This window comes from Trichosurus vulpecula, chromosome 5 (assembly GCF_011100635.1).
Source record: "Trichosurus vulpecula isolate mTriVul1 chromosome 5, mTriVul1.pri, whole genome shotgun sequence".
Classification (NCBI taxonomy): Eukaryota; Metazoa; Chordata; class Mammalia; order Diprotodontia; family Phalangeridae; genus Trichosurus; species Trichosurus vulpecula.
Genome location: NC_050577.1, coordinates 43301731 through 43314417, shown reverse-complemented (window position 1 = coordinate 43314417; position 12687 = coordinate 43301731). Strand labels below are relative to the sequence as shown.

General features: G+C 43.4%; 1 protein-coding gene across 1 annotated transcript in view; it reads left to right on the top strand.

Annotated features, from left to right (window-relative positions):
• LARS2 (leucyl-tRNA synthetase 2, mitochondrial) overlaps positions 1-12687 on the top strand; it is a 176645-nt gene that overhangs the window by 139540 nt on the left and 24418 nt on the right. Inside the window, exons 16-18 of the mRNA XM_036762051.1 lie at positions 9328-9428; positions 10909-11091; positions 12006-12175. Coding sequence (XP_036617946.1) covers positions 9328-9428; positions 10909-11091; positions 12006-12175 — 454 coding nt within the window. The remainder of the gene's footprint in view (positions 1-9327; positions 9429-10908; positions 11092-12005; positions 12176-12687) is intronic.

The window sequence follows — 12687 nt, the reverse complement described above, 5'->3', positions numbered from 1 at the left end:
GAGGCCCGGGGTTGGGAGGAGACTCGGCCAGAGTGGCCCAAGTAGGGCACGTCAGCGGTCATGTCCTCCGACTGTAGACCCTGTGCCCTCTCCGCTGTATCATTCACTTTCCTGCAGTTGAGTGACTTATTTTAGGTGTGAAATTTTAATGATCCTCTGGGAGAAAAATTAATGGATCGTTTTATTTAACCAACACGTTTCTGGCAAAGGCCAGTCTGTCATAAACAAGTGAAAATGGCTCACTTTCCCACACTCACAATTCAGTATTCGTCCTTTGAGACTGTCAGACTTTCCAAAAAGCTTTTCACCTGCTGGCAGTGGAGGAAAAAAGAACAGAGTGTGTTCACCCCCAACGTGTAGGTGCACCTCCCTCTTGAAAAAAATGAATTTTTTTGGTAAGTGAAGTCATTTTTTTTCCTCCTGATTACTCAGGGGATGTTTTATCTTATTTCTAGTTCATCTTGCAGCTGGAAGCAGCTTTCATTTTCTCTGCCCTTCAGTTGCTTTCTCGGATAATTACTCCAAACGCAGGCACTTAAATATATGGGGGAAGTTCCCTATGGGAGTCAAGTTTAGAAGGATTCTTTTCATCCCTTTGAACGTTCAGTTTAAGGGTGGATTCGAGAACTGAACCTGTCATTTATGTTTGCTGCCACCAGGTGGCTGTAGTTGCCACGATTTGTCATTTGACCCACCAGGCTTCACCCGGAGACATGGTTAACCAATGTGGAAACTGGCCTATATGTCAGAACAGAAACATGGCTTTGTGTTAAAGCACCATGGGGCCGTGAAGGAGGGCCGGCCTTGGAACCAGAAAGATCTGGGTCATTCAAGTCCTGCCCCTGACTCAGACTGTGGGAAAATCAGCGCGTTCAGACGACTCTCTAAAATGCTTAAGTTATGGTGATCTGCACTGGGGGATGGTAGTTTCCACACTGGGAGTTGCCTACATGGATAAAATCATATCTGGACCAAAAAATATTTTAAATAGAAAGATTGCTTTTTTCAAAATTAGCAGAACTTGGTATCACTATGTATTGTGTTAAAAATGCATAAAGTACATACTTTTCATGAAAACAACACCTAGGTATAATGTGGTACTTTTCTTACTTATTCTTTACCCTCAAGATTTCTTACTTCCTTCTCTCTTTTCTCTATATTCCTTGAAAGAGAACAATGTTTGGGTCCTTGACCTTCTTACAGAGACATAAACACCCCGGAGCCCATTCTTAGCTTTCTGGTTCTGTGGTTTCACCTGGAGTTAAAGTCTTCAGCACTTCCTTCCCAGCTCTGGGCGGCCAGTGTTTTCTGTTCCCTCATCTCCTCGTGGAAGATTGCTGCGGCCCAAGAGGCAGCAGCCCCAACTTCCCGCCCCCAGTTCTCGTCCATGTCATGGATGAGAAAGACAAGGAGAACTCTATTCCCCTGTAAGCTAGCTTCCGTGGAAGAGTGGTCGGCAAGTACCTTAACATCAAACTTAGAACCTTCCTTAGAGATCCTCCAGCTCCCTCCGAGTGTTCACAGGATGGCCCAATGACAGAAAACTACTATGAATCAGTAATAACTGTGCGATGATAGGTTTTAGAGCAAGGAGAAGTCTCACAGTGCACTGGTTGCAACCCCTTCTTCTACAGGTAAGAAAACTGAGGTTCAGGGATGTTAAGCGGCTAGCCCAAGGTCACACAAATACTGAGGAGCAAACTAGGTTTTCTGATGACAGACCTGGCATTCTTCCCAGTATTCCATGCTGTCTGTCTCTATAAACATTTCATCTGATAGAGCTGTGCTGCTAGGTGCTGTAGTATAGAGCACTGGGCCTGGAGTCAGGAAGACCTGAGCTCAAATCCAGACTCAAACGCTTCCCAGCTGTGTGACCCTGGGCACGTCACTTCATCCTGTTGGCCTCAGTTTCCTCATCTGTAAAATGAGCTAGAAACGGAAATGGCAAGCTAGTCTAGTATCTTTGCCAGGAAAACCCCAAACGGGGTCACCAGGGGTTGATCACAACTGAAGAACAACTGATAGAGGCCCAGAAATTGTTCTCAGGAAGAGCTTGTATACTGTCCAACAAAGGGTTTTAAACATGTTTTAAAAGCATAGTCAGTATTTTCAGGTGATACATAGTGGAGTGAAAATACCCCAGGGCTTGGAGTCAGAACACCATGTTTTAAGAACTCAGCCCTGCTGAGGTTGTCGCCAGCGTGACCTTGGGTGGTCTTGATCTCCCTGGATTTCAGCTTTCTCATCGGAAAATAAGGGAATTAGACTGAATGACCACTCACGTTCTTTCCACCTCTAAGTCTGGGATCCCATTAAGTAGGAAGCGCTCTCAACAAAACTGACAACATTCATGCACCTAGAGTCGTTCGGTTCTATGGTGGGCCACTTGGTAGAGTGATGAACTAATCTCTGTAATGTGTATAATAATACCCAGGGTGCTGTGAGCATTTTTAACAGAAGCTTTCCTTTGAGGAAAACATCAGGTTTGTGCCTACCACAGAGAAACCATGAAATAAGTGTTTAGGTGAGTCGCTAACATCATTCTGATACAATATTCAGTAAACGTGTTCAAGTGCGACCTTAGCACTTGGACCAGAAATCCAATCAGGTTCCCACCCAGGTCTAGAAGGAAAAGCAAGTCACAGGTCCTAACACACTTCAGTATTTTATATCACTTTTTCATCAAAGTTTCATAATCTCTATTTTTAACTGCAAATACATGTGCCATTGGCAGATGTTTTCTGTCCTGGAGGCCTAGCAATAACATTAAATGGAAGTGGGCTTAGCTAGGAGCAGAAAAGTTTACATTTGCACTTGGTTAGAGAGCTTAAGGCCAAAACAGATTTTTCTAACTTTTAAATAGTTTTGGCTGCTTGAATTTTCTAGCCACACATATCCTCCACCCTACCCTGCCCCCCAAAATTACTGAACTATGAGGCTCACTTAGACTGCTCGTCTGTCGCTCCTTGCTCCTAGGAGATGAGAAACAAATGGAATTATGATAAACACTGGTAGTATCCCTGCTTGTCTTCTGTTGGGTTTGGATTCTATTATTGGTTATGTTACTTTGAAGGAAAAAAAAAACAAATGTATTTTATCTTGCAACACCAGAACCAAAACTCTATGTTGGAAAAGAATTTTAATTATGTGCTTTATGTTCAAAGATTCCAGAGATAGCTAGTGGAAACTTGTCTCCCAGTAAAAATAGCTGGCAAGGAATGGGGTAGCCATTCCCAGGATGATTGACTTGGTAGGAGGCTACCCCTTGGCCAGCATCTCCTGCCCTTCCCTTCAGTCCTTCGTGCTGAAGCGTCAAGCCGACTGTCATATAATTCATACCAGGTCAGTAAGAACTAAGGCCAGAGCCTAAACAGTGGTAGAGTCTTGGATTTCCATTTCTTCAGCAGACAAAAGAATGGCTGCAAAGATGGATCCTTGTCACCTTTTGCATTTAATTCTTAACAAGTGCCTTTAGAGATGAAATTTTCAGAATCAAAATGCACCATATGGGGGTGTGTTCCTTTTTAAAGAAGGAAATTGGCCTTCAGTTGGAGCAACTCTGTTACAGTTAGTGGCCTGCTCGTCATGAAAACTTTTCCACAAGTCAGTGCCTCCAATCAGAACAGGAGGCTGACTGTCTGGAAAGGGAAAGGGAAGTTTTATTAAAATTTTCAGAATCAATGAAGTCCCTTTAAGGCTTATTTTCTATGCTGTTGGCCAGCTGGCAAAAAAAAACAAAAGTAAAGAAGAGAAAACCCATTTATTTACTCAGAATGAAGTAGAGCAGAGTTTCCCAAACTAATTGGCGGTGGAACTCTTTAAATACTGACACAACTGAGGGTTGGTTGAGGTAGGGGCTATCGCACAGTGTGTTGACTGTGCTGCATTTTCAACACTAAGCCAGTAACCTCGAGGCACTGGTAATAAAGAACGGAAGATACATTCACCAGAAGCAACCCAAACAAGCATCTTTTGTTGGGTTGCAAAGCGTGCATGTGCACATTAAAAAGGAACATAAACAATCTCACCTTAATAATGAAATAAGCTTGGGTCTCTTTGATCCTGTCCAGGGAAGAGGCTGAACTAAATGGACTCTTGAAGTTCCTTCCGTCTCCAAAAGCCCGAGATTCAAAGACCAGCTGCTTAGAGCCGCACACGTTGTTCCTTTTCTGCAATCCATATTGAGGTCTATTTAAAAAAAAAAGAAAAGTAGGCCCTTTTAAAGTTTCTTAGATGTGAGCGCATCATTTATAAGTGAGCAGGCCGGGTGTTGACGTCCAGGAGCGGCAGTGGTGCTATTGTCACTTTTTGAAATGACATGATGTGAATTTTAATATCCTATCACAGACGTCTAGCTTACGATAGTGTTCTCTAAACGACAGACACGTCAGCACAGCCAGCATCCGGGTGCTTTCGTGTTTGCAGCCTCAGGAGATCATTCGCAACTCCTTCCTCTCCTTCCCATTAATCTTGTTGTTTCTACCTCCATAATGTATCAGTTCTCTGTCCCCTTGTCTCTGTTCACATCACCCTGTCTGGACTAGTACAATAGCCTCACGCCTCAGCTCCCTGTCCCAGCCTCTCCCCTCTCCGATCCATCTTCCACGCAGATGACACATTGATTTTCCCAAAGTACCATCTAACCGCGTCATTACCTGCTTAAGAAGCTCCAAAGACTCCCTCTGGGTGTAGGAGAAAATTCAAATTCCTTGGTTTGGAGTTTTTCCCCTTCCCAACCCCGCTGCCCTGCACCTAAACTCTGTTTCATTTAATTTTTTAAAGTTCTTTTTACTGTGAATTTAACAATCATCAGCAAACAGACATTTCAGTACGCAAAGAAGTACAAGAAAGGTTTATACAAGAAACCCTCATTTTCTAGTATGTACGGTAATTTGTTGAGAGAGCATATGTTGCGTGTGTGTATTTTAAACACCTCTTTGTGTGTGCCGTGCACTCTGCTGGGCACTGAGAAGATTCTGTGTTCATGTGTGTACCTGAGTGGTTACGTAACTGCTGTTCTTGGTGTTTGTTCTCTTCTGTACTTTTTTTTGTTTTCTGTGCATTTTAAAAACCTGTTTTATGAATATGCATTTGCATTTCTCACTCCCTACTAGCCATCTCTGATTAGAAGCCTTCCCTTATAACAAATACATATAATCTAGCCAAACAAATCAGCACATCAGACACATCTGAGAACACAGATCTCCTTCTCTACCTCTCTGTCAAAATGTGGGAGGTATGTTTCATCATCCATCCCTTGAAATCACTGTTGTTTGCTGCTTTGATCAGAATTCTGAAGTCTTCCAAAGTTGTTTTTCTTTACATTGTTGTCATCACATAAATTATTCTGCTCATTCTACTCATTGTCAGTTCATACAAGCCTTCTCTTTGTCTGAATCTGTCGTATTTATCATTTCCTGCAGTGCAGAAATGCTCTATTACATTCATAGGGCACCATTTTGTTCCAACATTTCCCAACTGATGGGCATCTATTTTGTTTCCAGTTCTTTGCTACTACCAAAAATACTGCTATAAATACTCTTCTATCTCTGAGGTCTTCCCTCTGTCCTTGCATACAAATACCAGTGGGTCACACTGAAATTCAGTGATTTTGGGGTTATAGTCCCAAAATTATTTTCCAAAATGATTGAACCAGTCCACATCTCTACCAATAGTACATCATTGTGCCCGATTTCTCAAACAACAGCTGTTTTCCTCCCTTGTCATCTTTGCCAATTTGATGAGTATGAAATAGAAGCTCAGAGTTGTTATAATTTGTATTTCTTTACAATTAATGATTTGGAGCATCTTAAAGTCCTTCACAAGATGCCTCCACACATATCTTGTATCTATTGATTTATGTGTATATTGTCTCTCTCGTTAGAATGAAAGCCCATTGAGGGACTTAGATGGTTTTGCTTTTTCTTTGGAACCCCCAGTTTTTAGCTGTGTTCACAAGGCAGTGCTTGTTGATCAACTGGCTCTAGGCGTGTTGCCCATTGATCTCCTCCACTCATGATACATTCCAGCCGAAATGCCCCAGGTGCTGTTCTGTCCTCCATCCCCGAGCCTTTGCACAGGCCATCCATCCCCCTTACGTGCATGCACTGCCTCTTCACTTTCACTTCTTAGCCTCCCTGGCTTCCATCAGAGCTCAGCTCATGTGTCACGTCCTTCAGGAAGTCTGTCCTGATCACCCCAGACACTAGTGTCCTCCCCTCCAGGGATGATTTTATACTTCATTTCCTATGTGCCTGCCCTCTCCCTGCAGTAAAATGTAAGCTCTTTCAGAGCAAGAGCCGTGGAGTTTTGTCTTTGTTCCTCCGGTGCCTGCCAGATGGAAGGTGCTAATAAGTGCTGTTGAATGCTGTTTGAATCGTTGAATAAATTGATTCATGACATTTATGTAGGGCTTTTATTCAAGCCCAGCTCAAATCATTTTAGGGCTTTGCTGATTCAGAGACTCAAACAAGAACAGCCCAGATTCTACAATCTGAAAACTACGCTGCTGAAACACTGCCTAGTGCCTCTGAAGACAGTTTTTGTACTCTTTCCTAATCTGGTTTAGGATGGTTCAATTTAACCTCTGGCATCAAGAGCCCTTGGCATCATGAGAGGAAGGACTTGGGGCAGGGGAGTCCTCTTTCTGAAATTTTTGTCAGGGAGGGGTCACTAATGGAGCAGTCATTCAGCCGCAAAATTAATACCTTCCTCTTTTTTAATTCCACCACCAGGCTGGAAGGAGGGAGGGAGGGAGGGAGGCAGAACCTGGAGGGTCTGGCAGCAAGCAGAAGGAATTATTCAAGTGAGTGATATATTTGCATCAGTATTCCATTCACTGCTATAATTCCTTTCTCCCAACTCCACATTCCCACCCACCCACCCAAAAAGAGAAGAGAAAAAAGGTCAGGGAAATAAGGAGTTCTGCCAGTAGAGCCTGGAACATCGCTTGTTAGGGGTGTTGAAGAGGGACTGGCATAAAAAATGCTAAGAGATTGGTTCTTTTTGTCCCAGTGACCCTCCCCTTCCCCCTCAGACACCTTTCTTTTTTCCCCAGTACTCCAGTAAAAAGTTTCATCTTTAATTGCCTCTTTTCTCATCACTGGGATTGAACTAACAGTGACAATTGGCAGGTCTTTCAGGCCCACTACTTGTTCCTAATCACAACCTGTCTAAATTAAGTGGCATTGTAAAGCAAAATGAGACGCCTATTAAACTAGAGATGAAATTTCCTTTGATTCCATGCTTGGAGCTGGTTTCCTGCAGGTTGGGCTTCTTGGAGGTTAACTGCTTTAGCATCTTTCAGTAAAAACCCATCCTAGTGATATGAACAGGCAGTTTTCAGAGGAAGAAATTAAAGCTATCTATAGGCATATGAAAAAATGCTCTGGATCACTACTGATTAGAGAAATGCAAATCAAAACAACTCTTAGATACCACATCTCTCCTGTCAGATTGGCTAAAATAACAAAACAGGAAAATGATAAATGCTGGAAGGATGTGGGGAAATTGGAACATTGTTGCATTGCTGGTGGAGTTGTGAGCTGATCCAGCCATTTTGGAGAGCAATTTGGAACTATGCCCAAAGGGCTATAAAAATGTTCATACCCTTTGACCCAGCATTACCGTTTCTAGGGTTGTATCCCAAAGAAATCACACAAGCAGGGTAAAGGACCCATATGTACAAGGATATTTATAGCGGCTCTTTTTGTGGTAGCCAAGAATTGGAAATCAAAGGGATGCCCATCAATTGGGGAATGGCTGAACAAGCTGTGGTATATGAAGGTAATGGAATACTATTGTGCCATAAGAAATGGGGATGATATGGACTTCGTAACAACCTGGAAAAACCTACACGACATAATGCTGAGTGAGCGGAGCAGAGCCAGGAGAACGTTGTACACAGCCACAGATATATGGATTCCGTGAGGACCAACCCTGACATACTGCGCTCTGCTCAGCAACGTAAGGTGCAAGGACAACTCCAGGGGACTCACAATGGAGAATGCTATCTTCATCCAGAGAAAGAACTGTGAAGTTTGAATACAGATTGAGGCGCACTACATGCTCGCCTTTTTTGCTTCTCTTTTGTTTTTGGGTTTTTGGTTTTTTTTGGTTCTGTCTCTTCTTTCTCATGATTCATTCTTCTCCACAACTTGACTAGTGTATAAATTAATTCAATGCGAAGTTATACATGGTAGTTATATGAGATTCCAGGCCGTCTTGGGGAGGGAGGGGGGAGGGAGGGGAGAAAATCTGGAACTCAAAATTATGTAGAACCGTGTGTGGTAAACTAAAAATAAATTAATTAATTAAAAGAAAAAAAAGCCCATCCTAGTTAGTGGCCTGAGTCAAGGAAAGGTAGTCTCCTCCAGGTACAGGTTGAAAGGCACTCTCCTCCAGATGAATGTCAGAATGTAGGCATTGCTTCATTAAAGCATTTAGATCTTTAAGATCTAAACATAGTTCTGTCTCACCCAAACCTGGTGACTCTTTGCTGTCCTTTTTTTAAAAGGCATGAAATATGTACATATTCTCAGTGAGTGGCTCTTCTTTGCAAAGTAACTTAAAGCAGTACATTCAGAAATAGTTCAAAGCTAAACTGATTGGGCTCGCCATCCAAAAAAATATACTTAATTTCAGATTAGAATTAAAATAGTTGTGAAATAGCTGTTAACATTAGATATAATAGGAAAAGTGTATACTTTGTTATTTGGATTTGAATGGATAGTGTTAATAGAGTAGCAGTTAGTAAATGTAGTTGTAAAATGTAGTAGTTGAATGGATAGTGTTAATAGAGTAGCAGTTAGTAAAGTAGCAGGGAGCAAGGTGGTGAGCTTCTTAAGCCCAAGGCATGGCTTCGGACCCTTTTGGGGCCTCCACAGTGCCTAGTCCCTGAGTGGACACACAGGAACATGTTTGGAAGATACTTGAAGGGCATCTAGTTAAGCCTCTTTTTTTTACAAATGGAGAAATTGAGATCCAGATGGGGAAGCAGCTTGCCCAAGGTAACAGGGGTTGTGAGAAGCAGAGGTAAGATTTGAACCCAGGTTCCAAGTGGGAATCTCCCAGCACCACACTGCTTCTAGGAGATGGCACTGAGTAAATGCCAGCTCATTTGACTCTGTCCTCTTTGCCTCCAGGCAATGTGGGGGCCCTTTGATCACAAGTGTGATTATTGTGGGCTTTTCAGAGGCAGTTGTTCACCTGCAGGTTTTATCAGTATACACCTGTCTTTGTTTCATAAAGCTCACACCCATTATGTTGCTGTTGTTTGAGTGTTCATTTCCAACACACCAGTTTCCTTTTCCTTTTATCTTTGCTCAGAGAGCCTTTTCGTAAGCTGCTGGTTCAAGGCCTTATCAAAGGGCAGACCTTCCGTCTACCATCTGGCCAGTATCTGAAGAGAGAGGAAATTGATCTCACTGGTAAGAAACAGTATGGAACATTTGGTACAGGTGCGGCTAGAAAGCCCAAGGCCAGTTCAGAGAAGAAGGGGTGCTGCAAGTCATGGCTGCCTGACAAATCTAGGACCAAAGCACATAGGCCTTGCCATCTCTCAACCCGAGATTGTCTCATTGTGTGACCAAGGGGAGCTCACTCAACCTCCCTAAAACTGCTTCTCCAAGTGGGGCTTAGATTCAATCCCTACAGGCATTTCCAGTTCTGCAACTCTGTAATCAAAATCAGTGGTCATTTGGGAAGCCCCTGCTACGTGCCAGGCGCTGTGCTTGGGATGATGGATACAAGGACAAAGAAAGAAATGATCCCTATTCTCAGAGGGAATGATGTATTTGTCACCAAATAGCACCAGGATTGATCTAGCATGATTTTATTGTTTTCCTGAGCTGTGTCTAGCCAGCATGAGTAGTAGCACTGCCCAGAGAGCATCATCATCAAATAATGTTGTATGGCCCAAAGGCTGCCTCATTTTGTACAGGCCATGGCAGAACTGAACAGAGAGGTACCATCACTGCCGCCACCTGGAGACTGAGGGCCCCAACAGGGCTTCACCCTCCTTAGAGCCTCAGAAAATCTGAATCTAGCGCTTCTTTAAGACAATTCGAAGGGCCCCAGATGAGCTGTGTCATAAACTCCCTGTAGGTCCCCAGGGCCCTAACCAAGCAACTATTCTCCTTTTCTCTCTCTCCCAGCCAGCTGTTTTCCCTTCACTCCTTACCATTCTCCCTGCCTAAAGGAATTTTTATTGACAGCACTTTGGGTGGAAAGATCAGGGTATGGTTGAATTCTTGCCCTAAATCCGGAACAGAGAGACTTAGAAAAAAAAATACTAATGTATTCTTTCCTGCTCTTTTCCCTAATCATTTTAATGAATGCAAAATCAGCTTTTAAAATGAACACAAAGGTAATTACTGTTTTGCTATTAGAGAGAGACTGCAATACACTTTTATAGTGAAATGACTGTCTTTGTTTTATTTGGGACAAACCATTCCCTCTCTCTGGGCACCGTTTTCCTTCTCTCTAGAATGAAGGAATTGGACTGGATGATCTCTGAAGTACCTCTCAGCTCTAGCATTCTCTGCTTTTGCATCTCAGCCTTGTCCCCACCTCTACCACACATGTACTGGCTGTGTGGCCTTGGGTGTCTTCATTTGTGAAATGAGCCATGGGGATTGTATGTTCTCTAAGGTTCATTTCAGCTCTTAATCCCCGCAACTCTATGACTCCTGAAAAAAATGAGGTCGTAGGGTGGGGGTGTGTTTTATTTGAAAAAGAACCCTTTTTCATAGTATAACACACTGAGAAAGGCTTTAAGATATGTGTCATCCAGATAGTGAGGGCTGTTGAAATGGACACGTTAGGCTCATCACATATTCAGTGATCACTTTTGTGTATTGACTTGACTGAGTTCTTTATTCCAGTTGATATTATAATTCTTCTGTCTAGGTAAAGACCCTGTTCATGCAAAAACCAAAGAAAAGTTAGAAGTGACGTGGGAAAAAATGAGTAAATCCAAATACAATGGAATAGATCCCGAAGAAGTGGTGAAGCAGTATGGGATCGACACCGTGCGGTTGTACGTGCTCTTTGCGGCCCCTCCAGAAAAAGATCTCCTGTGGGATGTGAAAAGTACGTACGTCATCCAGCTGTTCACTCAGAGCTAGCCTTTGAGAGTAACGAGAATGAGGAAAGTCCAGCATCCAGTAGTGTCCAGTGAGGCCAAGACCTGTCTGCCCCATACCCAGCCCTCCATAGAGCTGCTCCAGTCCAAAGAGTCCATTCCCTTCCAGAAGGGACCTGAGAAATCTGCCGTAAACCTGGTTCAGCTTCAGCCTAGCAAGAGGAGGTCATCTCAGGCCAGCTTCCAGATCACCCTTAGAAAAAAATCTATCATCCCTCAGGTCCTTTAGATCAGAAATGACTTGACGGGAGTAATTATGCTAGGATTGTTTTATCCCTGAATAGATTACATAATAGCCTCTCATTCTGTCTTTACCAGCTGTATGATCTGAGTCCAGAGGTGGACCTGCCTAAGAAATAGTAATGGCAGGATGGAAGACTCTAGGCAAGTCACTAAACCTTTCCAGGCCTCACTTTCTTCATCCATAAAAACAGAGGGGAGCCAGCTGGGTGATCTCCAGTGTCCCTTAATGGTCAATGTCTCTATGGCTTTGTAAGGAAGCAAAAAGGAGGACTGGGGACTTGTTGCACATAGTATGCACCTTAAGTTTGAGTGCTGGCTAAAAACTAACCTCACTGTCATTTCTCTGTCCCTTCTGCAATGGTCATTGTACATGAATGGAAGGACCAGTCATTCAGGTTGCTCTAATTCATCCCAGTCTTGAGTGAGCCCCTTAGCCTATGGTCCTCCTGTCTCAGTTCTGTAAACAGGGACAACTGTTCTTCCGCAGCCTACCTCACGGGATCTGATAACAAATGGGCAGCAGAGAAGGCAGCCTCACTCTTACTTATGCCTTTTTCTGCTCATTTTTTAATTAACCAAATATCTCCTGTTCTTTCCCATTTCCTGGTGCTGTCCTCAGCTGATGCTTTCCCAGGGGTGCTGAGGTGGCAGCAGCGCCTCTGGTCGCTGACAACCAAATTCATCGAGGCCAGGGCTTCTGGACAGGTGCCCAGCCCTCACTTGCTGAGTCCCAAGGAGCAAGCAGAAGCCAGGAAGCTTGGGGAATACAAGAACTCTGTCGTCTCTCAGGTCAGAAAACTCAGGACCCAACGGCCCAGATCACAGCTCTGCTGTTTCATGTTTGTCTGATTTTTGTAGTCTTTTCCCCAGACCTCGGGTTCCCTTCATGACATTGATTTCAGAGTGATCTTGACTCTACCTTTTGCTACTACTTGCAGTTCCTTCTTATCATGGTAGCCTAGACTTTGTCGGTAGCACTCTTACGTAGCAGCTTGTGAAGCTTTTCCCCCTCCCTTCCTCACCCCAGTTGGTCCCCACAACACACACATCATCAGGAGGGAATGTCCTGTGGAGAAAATAATATTAAAGTTGCCTTTGAGGAATGAGACACCCCAGAAGGTTTTAGAACTTTTGTCCCTCCTTAATTATAAATTTAGACAAATGTAGCTTAACTGTTACAAAAATAAACATGCAGCTAACATAAACAATAGACTTTTGCCCCTTACATTCTGATTTAGCACCACTAAAGAGGCATTGTGATGTAGTGGTTAGAGCCTCAGCAAGAACTGGGGTCAAGTCCC